Here is an 18,188-nt window from a genome sequence, read left to right on the forward strand (position 1 = left end):
AATATATAATTACAAATTATCCAATTTATATGTAAGGCTGCAAAAATTTTCAACACATAACATAACCCTGTTTTTATCTCAAAGGGAAAATAGCATTACCAAAATATTCCAGTGAACCAACCGAACACCCGCAAAAAACAACGGATCTTTTAGCGGGATCGCCGTATACCTGCAATGCGATTACTGTAATTGAGTACGCCGACACTCGAAATACAATACAATTGAAATTAGATTGGATGGCACAGAAATAATAACAATTAATATGAACAGGACAATAAAATAGCTACAGAAAAGTAGCGGATATTAAAGCAATAAAAGGTCATCTCTACAGAGAATAATTGAAGAGCAGTAGAATGTCGAATGTAAAAACGCTGGCTTATTTCGATTGTAAATTAAAAAAATTCCTTCTAAAAAAAAAAAATTAAAAAAAGATCAGTTAATTTTAGGGCAACGGAAAAACTGCCATCAACATACAACATATTTCAAACAAGGCAACGGAATATCTGCGGTTCTGTATAGCGATTTCAGAAGTAAAATTGGAACAGTAAAGATTCTCTTATGTACAAAAGGTGCATATGACCAGAAAAAGAAACTCAAGTACCTTTGCCAACTATTCTAGTTTTTTTTTTTCTTCAAATTATCAACTGATTATATACAGATTTTGATCGAAATTCTTTAGCTATTTACTGCCCTATTGGTTACTTGCAGGGTCTATCAACGAAGCGCAATTCCCGAATAACGTAAAACGCAACAATTTTAATAATTAAAAAGTTATCACAATAAATGTACACAGCCCATTCGAAAACTCAATCGTGCAGTGACATATTATCTATGCCTCAGTTCGACGATAGTACAAACGCTCGCCTTCGTGTCGTTAGTTTCTTGTCTCAACGAAAATTGGATCATATTTACTTTGTCGTCAAAATTATTTCCATGGCTTAATCAATTATTAATTATAAAACATTACCTACTTCATTTGAAAATCTCTACAATAATTCAGTTCCAATAATAGTCATAACAAGAAGAAACTAAACGGAAATTTCCTAAATGACAGAAGCCGTTTTAAGAAAATAGCATTTATTCAGAAAAAAAGATGAACTTGGCTAAGATGAAATTATTCATAGTAGATGACATACTTTTGATTAAAAAAAATACTGACGATAATTTTTTGTTTTTGGTGCGATTCGCGGTTTACTAAAGGTGAATATGTAAAACCCCTTTACATACTATCATATATTGGTGATATAATGACGTGACTAACTCTATCTTAGCCAGCGCATCATAGTATAACGTGGTTTTATAACTTTTTAAATTATATCTGACTATCTCAACTTTAATGACCTAATACGGTTGCTTCTAATCACCGCCTATCCTCATCGTTCAATCGCATAAGCTTCGTTGTTGACGGAGGTGTCATGATATCATCGTGGAAACTCCGCTTCCGAGTAGAGGTTGGCGTTTTCATAGGAGTTGCTATACCTGGGGTGTTGTTGTGTGTGGCGTTACCAGACTGTTTTCCATGCAAAATGTGTCGCATTGACTGCGCACGCTCGAGAAGACTCAAATTAACATTATGTACCTGTTTGTTGAAATTCACGGTAGCAGCAGGTCTTAACAAGGACTGCTCGCGTAAGGTTAAAACAAAGGGTTGCATCCATTGATAACAATGATTAATTGCATTTTGATTCAGCCCACTGACCTTCTCCATCTCATCACAACCTAACGTATGAGCAATTACAGATGCCGCTAGATGTAAAGGGGAGAAGCAAACGCTATCCATACAAAGGGTGCATAGGTCGAGTAACTGCGCACAGGCAGTGAAGTCCTGGGGGCAGATATTTGATTTTAACAGGTCACCTGTTGATGAATCCAAACAAGATACTTCCGTGTTTCCACTGATCGATGGGCTTAATTGTGATAACTGTAAGAATAGTGTCAGCCAATTGTTCGGGGTCATCGGGCATATGTCCCACTTGAGGGCCGTCAGAATAGCCAACTCCTTGGCTATTATTTGCCTGTCTTCACATGCTCCGTCCGAAACATAAGAGTATTCATTGATTTGTGGAGGGTAAATTTCTTCCATTTTTCCCGCAATGAAGAGACATGCCACACCGACCAACTGAAGTTGTTCTTTGGGTAAATTTTCCGTAGTAAGAAGATACCTGTGTAAACAAAAACGAAAATAACGATGAAAGCAAGTTTGTCAAGCCAGAATTTATTGACTCCAAAAACGGCTTCAGAGAAAGGAAACTGGCCGATTCAGACGTTCACATGTGGGTGACTCTTTTGTATGATAACTAATAGTGCCAATATACCAGAATCAGTGTTGCGGGCTTAATTCCCAAGATATGTATTCACAAAGTTTGACGAAAGTCTAGTTTTTTTTTAATTCAAATTTGTCATTTGTTATGAAGTACGTTCAAAAAAAGCGGCATAATTTTTTGAAAATTTCTATGCACTGCTACTGAAACCAACATAGATTACTACTGAAAAGAGGTACTTTATTTGTTACAAAAACATCACAGATGTTGTAAAAGGAACGAGCTCTTAATTGACCAGCTTCGAGTATGAAGTTGACGGAGTTCTTTTAAACTGTCGCCTTCACTTCTGGAAGCTTGTTTTAGATTTTTTTTTAGTGTTTTAGATTAAATAATCTTATTTTCGATGCGAATATTAGATTGAATAAATGTTTCCATTGAAGTCGTCCCATCGGCTAATCTATTTATCCGAAACTTCGATTAGATAGTTCAGGAATGATTGTCTCGACTGTTGGGTGTATTCCCTGTTGTTTTCATTGAGCTGTTGTCATTATAAGTGATGATTCAATACGCTCAGTCATTAAGCTCAAAAAGATACGTAACTGAGATTGTCTTTTTTACTATTTTCATGACGGAAAAAGTGCTGCCGAAACAAAAATAATTATTTACGCTGTGGAAGATGAACGTGCAGTAAGCGTTGCCACTTGCGAGTTTCGGTTTAATCATCGTTTAATCTTGAGAACTGGAGGTTTTAACCTGAATGATAAATCAGGCTTCGAATGGCCACAAGAAGTGAGCAACAATGAACTGCAGGCACTCCTTAAGCAAAATGCGACGCAGTCGATCCGACAGCTCTTTGCATAGCTGTCAGAGACCTAGATGACTGATGTCAATCGCTTTTATGCACTAGGAAAGACCGAAAAGAAAAAAGTAGACTTTTTGGTAGTCAATTACTTTATGGAACTCTCTGGATGGCAAAAACCTTCTGACAATAGTCCTTTGGCTGCTTGCACGATGCACAAAAAAACTATTTCTACACGAAATCGTTGCCAGCAATAAAAGATGGATTTTTTACGGCACCTCTAAACACAAATTTAAACGCTTAAACCCTTCCAACATGCACAGTTAAAAGCCGTACCTCTTCGTTAGGGAACTATAAAAAAACTGGTACGCAACTAAATTTAATTTGTCTTAATCGCAAAACACCTTAAACTGGCTAATGCAAAGAATATTGCTGCATCTCAGCCTCAAACCGCGCACTAGTTTGATGACTCGGCAAGCACTAACAACAAACCTTGTCTCGCTCAACGTACAGCTGGAGCACAGTTGTATCTGATTATGACTTATTTGGCCAATACAGCTAAAGAAACACTTCAGAATTCTGAAGTCTGCATATGGGTCGAGGGTGAATTAAATCATTTCCAAGGACGAAACCTTTTTACTTCGCAGAATACATCGACTGCCAGAAATATGAGTCACAGTCGTAGGAAGCGAAAGTGCTACTTGGATAAAAATGCTTTCATTTGTTCTAATCCTATAAATTGGAGTAGCGAAAAAAAAAGCCGGTCCTTTTTGTTCAACGTAAGGGGAAGATAATTTCCAATGAAAAGATAATTTGTTTTGGGTTTGATGGATTTAATCCTATAGATTGAATTTTTCTTCAGATTTCAAAACAGTTGAGCTCCCATCCTTACAGTTAAGTTACAATATTCAGCGTGTACCTCGTTATAGAGACCTAATAACTCCGAGCGGGCAGAGACTTAGTTAAAGTGTATGGCAGCATAAATACACCCTTTACTGTAAACTAACTTAACCCTTCTATGAACCTGCAAATGGGTGCTTGGTCGTCTGTTCATGCGACTTGCGCAAGACGCACATTAACGCGGCTTACAAATGAGCTTTTCTCACTGTAGACATAAGACAATGCAAACCATGTCGTGGTTCGGGGTCGTTCCTAGTTGCCCCAAAGAAAGGCCTTGGAGCCGCTTTTAACGCATAGGTGTGAAACACAAACTTACATCTCTGTTTAGCCTTTAGGTGTATGAGTTGAATATGTGTGATAAAATAATTAGTACACATATGTAAAAAAGTACAGTTGGGATACAAACTCCCGATGACACCTCTGCAATAATTTTTTAATAATTTGCCTAATTGATAACAATAATAACGATTATTATTACTATAAAGAGTTCGCCTCCGCCTTGACCGAGCCTCCTTTATTATGCAACCTGTGCTTCTATCACCCAGTTATTGTTAACGCGGTTCACAGAAGCAATTTGGATTCATCTTCACGAAGGGCAAATCAACCCACCGCCCCAAGTATAGCAGAGGATTCACTCAAACCATGAAGATAGTTCTGACTGTGTTTTGATTTTTCAAAGAATTTACCAGTTATCTACCCCCCCCCCCCCACACACACATTATTAAAATTTTATCACCGTAAAAAAATGCGATTAAAACTGAGTTATGCAGTTATATACCGAGAGAAAATATACGGTCAGAGTAAGCGAAGGAAAACCTTCACTGGGTAAATGCCCCAAAAATCCTACCTAGGTGCTCTTCCGCTTTAAAATACCGACTACGAGTTTTCTGTGGGCACTATACGCATATAATATGCTAATAATGTGAAACTACATACTGCTTTAACTAATCACAACCATAAGAAACTACTAAGGCTTTTAAGATGATGTTCATGTGAAAAAACGCACTGTACCAGCTTTGTGCAACTAGAATCCCAACCGTACTCCTTTACATATGTGTAATAATTATTTTATCACACATAATTCAGCCAATACACCATATACATATATTTAATTATTCATAGAACACTTGCCCTATAATCGACGAAAAAGAATCTTGAAGCTTTAGGAAATAACACTTATATTAGACAACCGAATAGATATTTGCTTTAGGTGATTTCCATTTAGATACTTTAGTTCCATCGATGTGACCGTCTGCAATTATCGGAAAACATCCATTTCCATTACAAGTCACAATTCAGTTTAAGAATGGGTTACTGTTATAACATGAGACCAAAAAGAAGCACGCGTCTTTACGCCTTCGTTTTTGATCCTCGCTTAAATCATACGTAACTCCTTTCTCCATTTTTTTATTTTAGTAGTTTGACCACCATTTAGTAGTTTGAATGAGTATGATATTTTTGCATGCACCAAACTTGTGTGCTCACATCCGTAAGCGTTGAGAATGCCGCAGTCGTGGACACTTAATTTCTCATTATCACATATAAGGGCTTCCGCGAAACTCATTTTCGTATTTAAAATATTTTTTCCATGAATCTTTTAAACCAACGGTTCGCGATGATTTTAGTGGCAGATGCTTCACCAAATACAAACTTTATTTATACGGTAAGCTGTCTTTGCTGCTGTAGTTCCAAGAATTTTATAATTTTGCGCGGCCTTTTAAGATTGAATGGCCCAAGTGAATAGTACCAGATTCCAAGGATTACAAGTGCATCTCGAAAGCAAAAGAAAACGTTGCAATATAACGCGCCGTTATAAAATAACGTTATTATAGAATACAAAACTAACCAACCTAATATTAGGTCGATCCCATTTTCGAATTACCACAATAAGCGAGATCTCAGCGTTTTTGTTAGTCCTTTGTTAGATTTCGACACAATTCAATAAAACCATGAGCACTTCAAATTCCTTATGTAGGGGAGCTTCTGGTAGGTCGAGTTTCTGGAAGTTGATTTCAATGTTACGTTTTAAGAGCTTTGTGGTTCCAAATAACTAGTGCTGCTCGGATATACATCGCCCTTATTTGCAGAACCACATTAATATCCGGACAGAGTCCAGAGTAGGTTTTCACAAAGGTTCAGTGTCACATAAGCGTCTCCAGATTATCTGTTTCGCTAAGATCTATAGGCCAGCTGCTGAAATAAGAAGGTTTTATAAACTGGTTAACCGAAATCCGATGGATCATTTTTCTCAATTTCAAATGCAACACTTCAAGATGATAGCTCATATAATCAAGGGCAGGGCAAGGCTCGTGACTATTGTTGAAGTCGATCGAAGTATGTATACAATGGTTTACCTGCGGACTACGGAGATGAGCATGAATAATGCTGAGATTATTGAGGTTAATATATTTCACGTCAGACAATATAAATTTTATGCGGCTCTTTGGCTAACATTAACGGCATATTTTTGTTATTTTGATAAACCGTTGTTACATTAAAAGCCGCGATTTAGTTACGATAGCCGGCACTGAGGCAAGCCCTGGAGGAAAGTATGCTTGACCCGTTTTGACAAAAAAATTAATCTCATTCGTACTGGATACAGTTAAACGGAGTGACCATTCACCTTTTTGAGAAACCGTTTTTTCGCTGGCTATTAGGATGCAAATAGATGACTGAAAGCATAAAAAGCCCCCGTTCAACATTCAGAATGGAATAGAGAGTGGCTTAACATATCTTCGGTCACGTCATAAAGCCTGCTCCGTATTGAAAAGACCTAATTTATTTCTATGACGTTTGGTGGGACTCTAATAATACACAAGAAAGTGCTTTAGAGGAACAGGACAATCGAGACAAATCTGTATATGCTTTAATAGGATCGAAGCAACTTTTCTGCTGGATCAGGATTTATAAAGCGAAGCTATCCACTACATGACAACGCCATATCTTACATAGCAAAAACTATTCAAGCTACCCTGCAAGAACCTTTCTGAAGTAATTTTTCTGCAATCCTCATACCTCCAGATTTCATGCCGATATATTGCTACTTCTTCTGATCACTAATGGGTGAACTTGTTATATTACGTATAGTAATGGAAGTTTGATAATGAAGAGGGAGTTCTTCAACACTAAACTCGAACATTTTTGGTGGATTGAGGACTTGAGGAATGGAAGAAAATCGTAAAAAGTAATGGCACGCATATTTGTTGCTTATAATACCATTATACGTACAAAAACTACTGAATCTGCCTTTTTGATATATTCATCGGTTTATTGTTATCTCATACATAGCTAATTAATATTACAGAAACTTACCTGTCAAAAAGATCCATTGCGAGATAATAAGTATCCCGGAGTTGATTGTACACCTCGCAAACTTCAATTATCCAATCCAGTAATATAGCTCTCATTTGAGGTTTTAGGGCAGGATGGTTCCGCAATATTCGAGGCAGGTTTTCCGGTCCCCTGGATCTAGATTGTTTTGAGTGTATCACGCTCCATAGATCATCGCCCATAACCCACCGGAGTTGTCGCGGCATTGCTCGAGGTAAGCGTATCAAATAGCTCCGCATCATATTAACTTCGGGGGTATTAGCCTCACGCGACGACATGGATTCCCGATAGTGTCGTTTTTGAGGAGTTTCTTTTGTGGGTGTCATCTAACAATATTACATGATTTAGATAACAAAACACGTTCAGTAAAAAGCCAAAGAAGTTTTTGAGTCAGAATGTGACTCCCTTTTGTGTCGAACTTGGACAAGAAAAACGCATATGCATGTGTTTTATGTGTTATGTATTAGATACCATAGTATTAAATCAATTGATAGAAAATAGTCGATGCTTATTAATCATATTACGTCAATACGAAAGCTACATGTAAGCTGCTCCATGATCATCGAAACTACAATTACAAACAAGTTGTTCGACTATAAGATATTAACTTTTGTGAAATATATATGTATAAAGCAACATTCCCAATTCTATGTATATATATATATTTTTTTTTATTGTTTGACAAGTCGTGAAATGTTGATATGATGACAAAAGACGTCAGCCCTGACAAACAAATGTTCTCTGGTGTCTATTGAATGTTTTTTATAAATTGTGCAGACAGGAATATGGCCGCTAGCTAGAATAATAAAAAAAGAATTAGGCTTCACTTATGTAGCTTTTATGCGTACATTTGAGATTAAAGTAATTCGCAGTACATCTGCGTAATTGCTACTTAAGCAAGCTATAGTAGAAAATAATTAGCGTAATCCTGTATCTTTTACATTACACGAGCAGAGGACGAATATCACAACCTGAATCGGACTTGGTACCACACAGAACACAATTAACGCAAGTTCGGCACAGTTATTGAAAGCAGAATTGCCAAAATGGTTGGCAGATATGAACTTCCTGTCATATCAATCACAGATACGAGCTTCAAAGGTGATAGCAGTTTTTGACTTAACTATTCGCTGAATAGATACAGCACCTTGAAGTAGGGGCGGTTATGTGCGATTTCGTAACAATATACCACCAGCGATTAAGAGACCAATTCATATTTAGAAAGCACTATGAAAGGGCTGCTAGATGAAACGCACTTGATATAAATCGTAGCGATAATCGAAATAGCAGCAAGTACGGAGAATGGGACTATAATTATGGAGACGGCTTTAATGGATCAAGAACTTATAATGATCAAAGTTCGTCCTCAACTTTTAAAGTCGACGCCGCGCTGACAATCCACTCAGGGGCAGCGTTGAAGGCCATCACTTCGCCTGCTATTGAAATGCTCTCAGTGCCACGAAGTATTCAAGGTGGATCACACAGTGTCTGTTTTGTTTGTGGTGAGACCGACATGGCAAATGTGTGTCCCATGTATAAAAGATAGGGCCACTTCGAAACATTCTGCAAATCAAGGAGCAGCTAGTCAAATGAAATCGAGGAAAATGGAGTCAGGTGCGACGAAAGGTACGACAACATCCATTGATCGTATAGAACGCCGATGCTTCTATTAGTTGACTCACGCTGTGCATTATTACTGCTAAAAAGTATATCAATCGTTAATGCTAGAATGTCTACAAATCACATCCACACAGAATCCTACTTATTTTCTAGACTAGGCATACCGTCGAGGTTAAAGAAAAGGCGACTAGCGCAAAAAGACTAACAGGGGTATCAAAGACCTCCAGGTATGAATGGTCGGTAGTGGACAAGAAAGGAATTCTCGTTCGATATTTGATGTGCACGCTCAATCTTTTACTAGCAGTGCAAGGCCGTATGCTTGAAAGAAGCACGAATGAGAAGTAATGGACCTGACAAAAGATTATCCAAACTAAAGATGTTCGTAAAAAAATGAAGGATATGCTTGAAGGCTGAAAAAAATGTAGAAACGTCAAGTTGGAACTAAAAGAAGGAAAGATGTCAAGGCCCAGTGCGGCTAAGTGAGTGGTGCAATGGAAACGAAAGTCGGTTCAAAAGTACTGGAAAAGCTGGTCTGCGAAAGGATACCCAAGCATGCAATAGTAAGAGCAACGCACGAGGATTTAATTCAATATATAAAAAAGTGCCGAACGGTCTCCCTTCGGTTTTGGCTTAGAGATGATACTTAGCAATTTCCTGGGCTGGTGTGCCGGCTAGATGACACATTAATCAAAAGTTCAGGCAATCTGCAATATCATCTTGGTCGAGTTAAAGAAAGTCTTTGCAGAATACTCCAGTTAACCTGAGATTGACTGTAAGTGAATAACTTTATGGTGATTGAATTGCAGATTCAAGGTGAAGCAAAGCTGAGAATGGTTAGAAGCAATGTTTGATAAAAGTGAGGCGATTAGGGACTCCCCAGGACCACCAAAAAGTATCAGGTAAAATTGTTTCTAGACCTTATTAGTCGTAACGCCCGTTTCAGTCCCACTCAAGCTATGAGGCTGCAATCTTTATATAATTTGGCTAAAGAAGACGTCGCACTATCTAAATGTCACGATCGAAAGGAGGCAAACGCGACGTGATAATCGATAGAGATTGATTACGTCCCATCCGAGTCAAATTGAGCACTTGAGGTAAGATGCTGCACCAGTGCCTGTCGGAATTGATACAGTATTGCACCATGTTATTACTAGCCGCGAGCAGAACATTCGCGTTTGCATCGAAAACGCTGTCGACCATCGAACTTAACTATCCAGATAGAAAGGCGCTACCAATTAAATGTGGAGTTAAAATTAGGTTTTGTAATTACCTCTAAGCAACCCGCTTACTTCTGCACACGTGCAATCACGAAATTATATATCTGCATGTTAGCATGAGGTAGAGCAAGGCAGAGCAAACAATGGAGTAGTCATGGAACCTCTGGAGTAAACACGTTTTCTCGACAGTTTAGACGACCCCCGGTTAAGCTATTCTCAAATCGATAAGACCTCGGATAAGGACTCCATATTTAGATCTGGGTACATTTTACGAGCTATCATTCATTGAAAGAGCTATAATTTGGACTGAGATAACGATCATCCCAAGAAGTTTGCAAACTTGGTAATACAAATGCCTCGCAAAAGACATGGTGGCATTACGAGTAAGAAAAAAAAACGGCTAAAACGGTCGTATAGTTCCCGCTGTTTACAAATATCTTTGCATAAAATCTATCAAAAAGGCCAGCCAGCAAACAACTATGATGATTCCAAACCTTGGCCAAACATGGCCACTATACTCGATTGTATATGTTTGGACTTTATGGGCCTAGTGACAAAAAATCAAGGACCAGTGATCGATGTAGTCTATTTAAAAAAGATAGATTCATAGATCGCTTTTTCAACATCATCCGCAGATGTGCTTTAAATTCTATCCCTCGTTGCCTTGTGGCCGATAATGCCACATCTCTTTTAAACAATGAATGATTAAAACTGACATACATTTTCATACTCACCTAAGTTCTAATAACCAAGGGGAGCGTAGTGTCCGGGGATCAAATTTGTCATCAAGACTAAATAAATCGGGTGATTAGCGAAAAAAAAATAACATCATTATTTAATTACTATTGCAGTGAGTCAGAATGTTCAGGAAACGAGAGAACACGAAAAACCGGTTGCAAGCGACCGGCAAGCAATAACAAGCACGCCACCCACAAGGCGAAGGCCGACTAGCTCTATACCGAAGTGGCTTATGGCCGACTGAAAATACCTATAAAGTGCTTTAAGCGATATGAGAACTTTAATTGACAGCAGAGAGTTGATTAATTGTATCTGCCGTATTTTAGAAAATGGTAATTTATGTATATATATATATATGATGACACAATAAAGATTATCGAAATTTTAACAATTACTGAGTCCTCTTAATCTAAACCGAGAAATACGAGGTCAGGCAAAAAGCAAACAAAGTAATGACGAGGATTAGTATTATTAATAACTAATACACAGAGGAAGGAGAATATCATGAAGAAGACCACTGTATGGCAACCTCTCGAGTACACTCTAAAAAAAGATAAGACTATTAAAACAATCAATATATATGCTACATTCGATAACACGACAGGTACATAATCAATTTACAAAGAGCAAATTATAAAATTTAGGAAATAAAAAAATCAGTAGAGGGTCAAACAGCTTATTTTTTTTTATTCACATTGGTGTACAAGAAATCAGTTCATGAACTAAACCTTGTTGAGATTGGAACAACGCTAGATAAAATATATGAAGACTCCAAACACGTATGCCGAAAAAAAATTTGTATGGTCAGATAGAGTACAGCATAACTTCTAAATTTGAGATTTTATTCAAGGAATGTGAACGAAAATGTGGGTTTCTAATTGCCGAATTAGAGCTAGTTTAATTGAAGTATTCCTACGCAGCTTGAAAGACCAACGGGTTTCTCCACAAGTATCGCTGGATGACTTTGTAATTTACACTGTACTTTACAACCTTACATTTCGAGATCGATTTTCAATAATTAACGCTAACTTCTCAGACTTCCAACAAAAAACCAACTTGTTCATCGATTTCAATCACGAAACCACAAAATTCCAAAAATCCTAGGACCCAGAATCACGCTCATCATTTCTGGAAATTCATCTGCCACATGTCCATAAAGTTGAAAAGAAAGTAGACTTCAGATATTCCAGAATACTACTTTCGGTAGTTATAGATGCCCTTAATAAAGAAATGTAATTTGAATAACCGAGGTCAGAAAATTCACCGCTAAGAAAGAAACGAGGTTTGACTTTGACCACCGACACCTAAAGATATGAGTAGGAGGAAACTAAATAAAGCTTAAAAGGTATTAGATTCTAGGTATATATATCCAATTATGCTTGTATAACAATAGCTCTGTCAGCTTCAAAAATAATTAAGTGTGCTTAATCTAGTTTAAAAAAAATACACAGTCAGGCAAAAGGTTAGCAGAACAGAAAACAAACCAATTGCCCTGTAAGAATATAACTTAAAAGTAGTAGAGAGTAATATTAACATACATATAATGAAATTGTAAGTATAATAGTACCATCGCAAGCAAGGAAAGTAAAAAGTTATTCGGTTCTATAATATAGGATAGATGCTGCAAAAAACTTAGTGGCTAATCTATTGTTATTTTTGGAATAAGGAGGTATAGTAGCGCAGCTAAATTACATGTCAGGCCTTTTACCGCACCGTATTGAGTATTATTTGTTAAATTAGTCCGAAACAAGTTAAAAAAAGGGAAGAGAACGCGAACCAACATGCGGAGCGCATGGTGAAAATGTGCAAGCGATCGTAGAAAACCCATTAGTATTACTAATCCAGAGAATGCTGTGTCGTTTATTGTAGGATTTTGTATATATTATAGGCATTCTTCTAAAAAAAATTAGTTCATATCATGCTTTTTCCAAGTCACACAAAAACGCTTATCAAACTATCGTACGAACATAAACTTTTAAGAATCACTCAGTGATGTTTTCAAAAGGACTACCAAAATTTGCTAGTCACTCTGTTACTTAAATAATTCAAAAATCAACCAACCTCTTGTCCCAGAAATCGCTTAGTTGTGACACTTGCAGTGCAGGCGGATCGTCGGCCACAATCACGGAAGAGTTCGCCTTGCCTATCGCGTTACTTGAGTTCTGGCAGATAGAGATTTCTGGATAAAATCCTTGCTTAACGTTCCATCGGTACCCCCAGATTTGTCGAGGTTTCTGTTATAGTTCCAGCGATTGCTCATTCATCGATGAAACGTCTTTCATTGCTTTCTCTACGATTTTTAACGCCTGTTACTGCAAAACACGACGTGCAAGTCGATATGGATTCGGACATGCCCACAGTTTCCAAACGTTCTCAGCTTTCCGACGACTATGTGGCCCGCTTTTAGTTTAAAGATTATTTATTTCAAGAAGTAAAGCTGAAATTCGATTTAATACGTTGACTCGCTCGTGATCATCTGGAAACATAAAAGGTAGATTCATACTTCTTGCCAATGCACAAAAAGTAAAAGCAAACATCATACTTATGCAGAAATTCAGCTCTAACATAAGAAGAGGTAACAATTGGTTTTAATCAGTCATTATTTTTTCTGTTGATATTTTCAACGTTTCTTTCTGGTTAGATAAGACTACTTTAAACATATTGCTAGTACTACAGAATTTTTTTCTGCTTAAACATACTGATTTTTCTTAGCATATATAGAAATATGCTGAAATATTTTATATTTTATTTTGAATGCCTTATAATGAATATTTTTTTTATCACCGTATTAGGCATTTGTTATGAAATGTTGTTACGTATTGTCTCACAGTGTGAGAATCTCGAATCTAGTCATTATCGAAGATTGTTTTGTTCATTCAAATGAGTACAAGAGTATACCTCTTAGTCTATTCAAACTGCTTGCATGTGTTTCTATATTTGTTTAGCTGCGAATTGTAGCAGAAGGCGCAGATGATTGATAAAGAACATCATAAAGTTTAGTGGAGGCAGTACTAAGAACCGCTTTTTACTTTCATAGTGATTAAGGTGCAATACTTGTGCAATACACTTCCAAGAGCTTCATTATATTTGATTAAATGAAGGGTATACATCAGGTTAATACTATAGTATTTACACTTACTAACTTTTATGCTTTAATGCTTTTTCAATCAGTTATTGTTCAGTCAATGTTATTGACGTGCGCTGTATAACACACGGATTCCGCGTTTGTGATTCCAAATGAAAATTTGTATTGTATATCTGGGCCAAGATTTCTTAGTGTTTAGTCGCCTGGTGCAAACGCGAATATAGCTTCCTATTTAATTTGTTACTGCTTGAGGTGATGTACATTTAAATAGATTACAATTGCTGGATAGTATCTCCTTACATTGACGCACTTTCTAGTGCATCAAATTGGGCTCATCCGAGGTAAAGATTGCAAGTAAAAGTGTTCATAGTCTCTCCGCAATCCGTATTTAGTTTTAAAAAAGGTAAACACTATAAACAATATCAATAACTCTACCGGTAAAAAACAAACGACATTATTGTCTACTCTGTGCCGCTTTTTTACTGAGACAAAAACGCTTCGAGAAAGGATAGATATATGTGGGCAATCAGTATGAAATGCGTAATTATACCATCTTCTGCTACTTGGAAAATTATTCCATTGCTGTGAAAGTCAGAGATAAAAGAGTCTATAAAATCTCAAAAGACAATCTCGACACATTATTGAGATATGAACAGTTTTTTTTTTTATCAAAAAGCTGTCAAGATTTAAAAAAAAATAGTTATCTGTGAAAGCAATGTTAGCGTAAACGTCAGCAATAATAGAAGAACCTAGATTCATGAAGTTGTAGTGGATAACACGCTTGCAATAAACCACCAAGTAGCCACCATAAGCTTTTGTAGTAGCACAATAACTTTAAGGTGATGTCTCGTCGATTTAGACACATTTCACCAGTAATGTGACTAACGGCAATTATCGTAGCAGATCTTTTTCGTCACAAGTCGTAAGTTAAATAAAGAACGTGTAAAGTAAGAACGACATAATGTCACAGTAAAGAGAAGCAAGCGCCTCAGCGTGTTAATCATGTATCACTCATTTATCCAGTTTTCTTGCTTTATTAATTTTACCGAGGTTGACAAGTGTAGAATGTTTACATATCAAATTTAAGTGCTAACATTTGTGTGCTTCGAGAAATCCACTTTAACCATAGCTCTGAACGCTGTGCTATAATTCCCCTTGCACAGTGCCCTCCGCGGGGCTAACCTTCTAATTTTAAATTTTCTTCGTAAAATTTTTTAAATCAACGGTTTACAGTGCTCCTAGTCGTAGATCCCTTACCGCGAGCAAATTGTGTATAGTAATTTGTTACTACCGTTGCATTTCCAAGACACAACTCACACTCATAGACCACTCAAATTCTGATCCTCTACTTCCTACTAAAAGCCTAAGCGACCGTGTCACTATAAATTTCTCCATGATCTGAGAACTGTTTCAGACCTCAAAAAAAGTGCATCTTGAAAACAGTGTTTCGAAATGTCACACAGTTTTCAGATAGGACCTTTTTTAAATATGAGGCTAACTTTACTTGCATCTCATAGTGAACGACTTTTATATTTTTTCCATTATTTTGCTTGTTATCATCACCCACAAGTATCAGTATTATCAATCGTGTACTCGTTACGGTAATTGTCGTTGCAATCTTCACTAGCCAAATACCAAATGGAACTATAAAGTATTTAATATGTGTATTTGAAATGTCAGCCAAATAACTACTTGAAGAAACTAAAGCTTTGAACGTACACACGAAAGTAGCCTTATGTTTGAGAATCGCAGATAATGGTCAGAGCTTGTTTTGCTGGTATGTTTTTCGGTTGTTTTCTCAAGTCTATTGTACTATTTTAATCTGACTTAGGTGCGCACTTACCAAATGTGATTAGAAGAATTTGATGTTGCCAGTGCCCTCGGTCTTCAAACTGGATAGAACCTAAGGGAAACCGCGACTGCAGAATCAGTACACGCTGTGAAATTCGAAAATAAACTCGGACTATTTGCTATTTAATACTAGAAACCCTAACGGTATAAAAACTCGTGTATTACTTGTAGTAGTTATTCACTGGGCAGACTGGTTAATACCTAAGAAGAATCTCAGAGCAATTATAGGGATCTACAATTGATAAGTAAGCGTGTTTTAACCGCAAATAACATGAAGGAGTTTCCCAACGATTGCAATTCGATCAATCGGTTACATATGACATAAAGGCAGTACACTAAGACACAAACCTCTGAAGACTAACTTGACTTAAATTCATCTTCTGGTGCGACTGACACCGGGCGCCTAAATTTTGTTTGACTCGATTAGCAGACGAAAATGTCCCGCCGCCACAGTATCGATACGCAGAGGGCGCTCTCAGCGCAGCGCGCCAATTTTAAACAATTAATTTTTAACAATTTAAGAAATAATATTAAAAAAACAAGCTATATTTTCATAGAGCTGTATATTTGGTGAAGTACTTTGTTACATCATGAGTAATATGAAAATTTATAAAGGTAGAAAATTACAAACATTTCCGCTTAATAGGCGATTAGGCGTTAAAGGAACTTAAAGGATTTATCTAAATGTTCGCATTTCCTTGATATGTACCAGAATATGAAGAGTACTAGTGAGAACCTATGAAGTTAGGAATGCCCTTTCCCCTTATGTATTTAAGTTTTCAGAAAGTATGGAATGTTTCCTTTCTCGGCGTCCGCCGTATGTTCTGTAATCGATTTTTTACAATACACATATAAGTTGGTTGCAGTTACAAAATAGGGATTAAACTGTTCTGTTTCACAATGCTGTTGATACACACTGCATTGAAAGACACTACGACCTGGCAGCCCTATGATACGAAACCTTTCTTTTAAATTAATTGTATGGCGAGCACATTGCAGCATCATATATTTATTCGGCCTTTCGTATTTGTGGATTACCCTGTCGCATACGAACACAATACAATTATTGGACTGTTTTTTTGCCGGAGAAAATACTTTAAAATAGTGGCTTCAAAATTATAATTTTTTTGCAACTATCAAGCCTGAGTCGCAGTTTTAAACACGTGTTATGACAGCATTCGAGGGCCACCTACTTCTCGTATTTCGGTTTGTATAAAATACATGTTAAAAGCCCGTTTCCATTTTGCTATGTTACCCAAATTGACGTGTGACTGCCACTCAATGAACCAGGGGTTGTATCATTACGTGGCTGATCTTAGATCGTAAATCATAATAAAATATTTGTAGCAATTTTATTTTAATGTTAAAAAGCAGACATAATAAATACACGGTTTGCATTCAGTGAATAGGACCGTTGATTGGTAGATCGTAAGTCTGGGTACTAAAAACTATTGCACCACTAATCTTCATCCAATTTAAACGGGTGTAAATGGAAGCAAACTCTTCTCGACTCACCTTCAGTTTTTCTATCGGAGTAGTGGTTATCACACAATCACATGATCTATATTAATAAAATAGCTATACTACTCGTATATATCGATCTTTATTGGCAAAGGTGATATCAAAGCTCCACAGACTTCTTAAAAAAAGTTTTGTTTGCTGATTATTATCATCGTCAAAGGTTGACCCAGAGTTGTATACTAGTAAATGTGGGCTTGTTAAAATCTCTTTCAAGTAAAACTCTTTATCGTTTTCGTATGAGCGTTTAAACGTTTGCCAGCGTAGCTACCCTAAGTCACGCACCGGTAACGCAATTTTTAGTTTCTCAGAGACGATATAGAGAATTTGCTTGGACTTACCGGTTTAGGGTGACCAGATGTGCTTTTGGGAATCCCAAATTGGTCACAATATTTTGTTTAAAAAAAAAAAAGAAGAAAAAGGTGCATCTCGACGATGCTCTAAACAGCAGTTCTGTTAGATGCAGAGGCAATTTTAAATATGTTCGGCATTAATGTTCGGTAAGTAAACTAAAATGTCTGTTTACTCAAGATGGTAAAAATTAAGCTAGACGTACAACATGATAAATGTGTGCCGCATTGAAACATAAGATCTGTAGGAGAGGCTGTTGGTTAACTGCATGGTTAATGAGCTGGTCATGGCAGAAGGAATCATTCTGAGAAAATTGGCTAAAGAACAAAAAGGTTTGCGTTAAAGGAAGAGGTAAATAGAAATTGAGCTGCAGAGGTACATTTTGTAGCTAATATGTCCGAAACTACTGTCAATCAGTTGACGATCAGCAAGGAGATACCAGCTCATGTCCAAGCTAGGCTGTGCTAAGTTTCTGAACAAATCTCGAATAACTTGTGCTGCACTTCACATGGCGGATC

General features: G+C 37.0%; 2 protein-coding genes across 7 annotated transcripts in view; one reads left to right on the plus strand and one right to left on the minus strand.

Annotated features, from left to right (window-relative positions):
* Window positions 1-11,259, plus strand: part of LOC111254225 (uncharacterized) — a 28,201-nt gene extending 16,942 nt beyond the window's left edge. For 3 of the 5 annotated variants that reach the window (XR_015316305.1, XM_086973925.1, XM_086973929.1), the window contains exons 5-7: window positions 7,380-7,504; window positions 9,717-9,809; window positions 10,979-11,259. The gene's annotated coding sequence lies outside the window, so the exon portion shown is untranslated. Of the gene's footprint in view, window positions 1-7,379; window positions 7,505-8,244; window positions 8,392-8,669; window positions 8,917-9,129; window positions 9,471-9,716; window positions 9,810-10,978 lie in introns of all 5 variants that reach the window. The other 2 variants (XM_086973926.1, XM_086973927.1) reach the window with 2 other exon arrangements.
* Window positions 729-16,268, minus strand: CycE (cyclin E). 2 transcript variants are annotated; one of them, XM_022813829.2, is made up of 5 exons: window positions 16,150-16,268; window positions 15,794-15,869; window positions 12,927-13,341; window positions 7,273-7,616; window positions 729-2,162 (listed from the first exon to the last, which is right to left on the minus strand). In XM_022813829.2, exons 4-5 carry the CDS (start codon window positions 7,614-7,616, stop codon window positions 1,361-1,363), a joined length of 1,146 nt encoding a protein of 381 aa, XP_022669564.1. In that variant the 5' UTR covers window positions 12,927-13,341; window positions 15,794-15,869; window positions 16,150-16,268; the 3' UTR covers window positions 729-1,360. The 2 variants fall into 2 exon arrangements, with proteins under 2 accessions (XP_022669564.1, XP_022669565.1); XM_022813830.2 differs by having other exon boundaries at window positions 15,794-15,853; window positions 16,150-16,243.
* Between the last annotated feature and the right edge of the window lie 1,920 nt (window positions 16,269-18,188).

This window comes from Varroa destructor, unplaced genomic scaffold (assembly GCF_002443255.2).
Source record: "Varroa destructor unplaced genomic scaffold, Vdes_3.0 BEIS01000007.1, whole genome shotgun sequence".
In the NCBI taxonomy this organism is placed as follows: Eukaryota; Metazoa; Arthropoda; class Arachnida; order Mesostigmata; family Varroidae; genus Varroa; species Varroa destructor.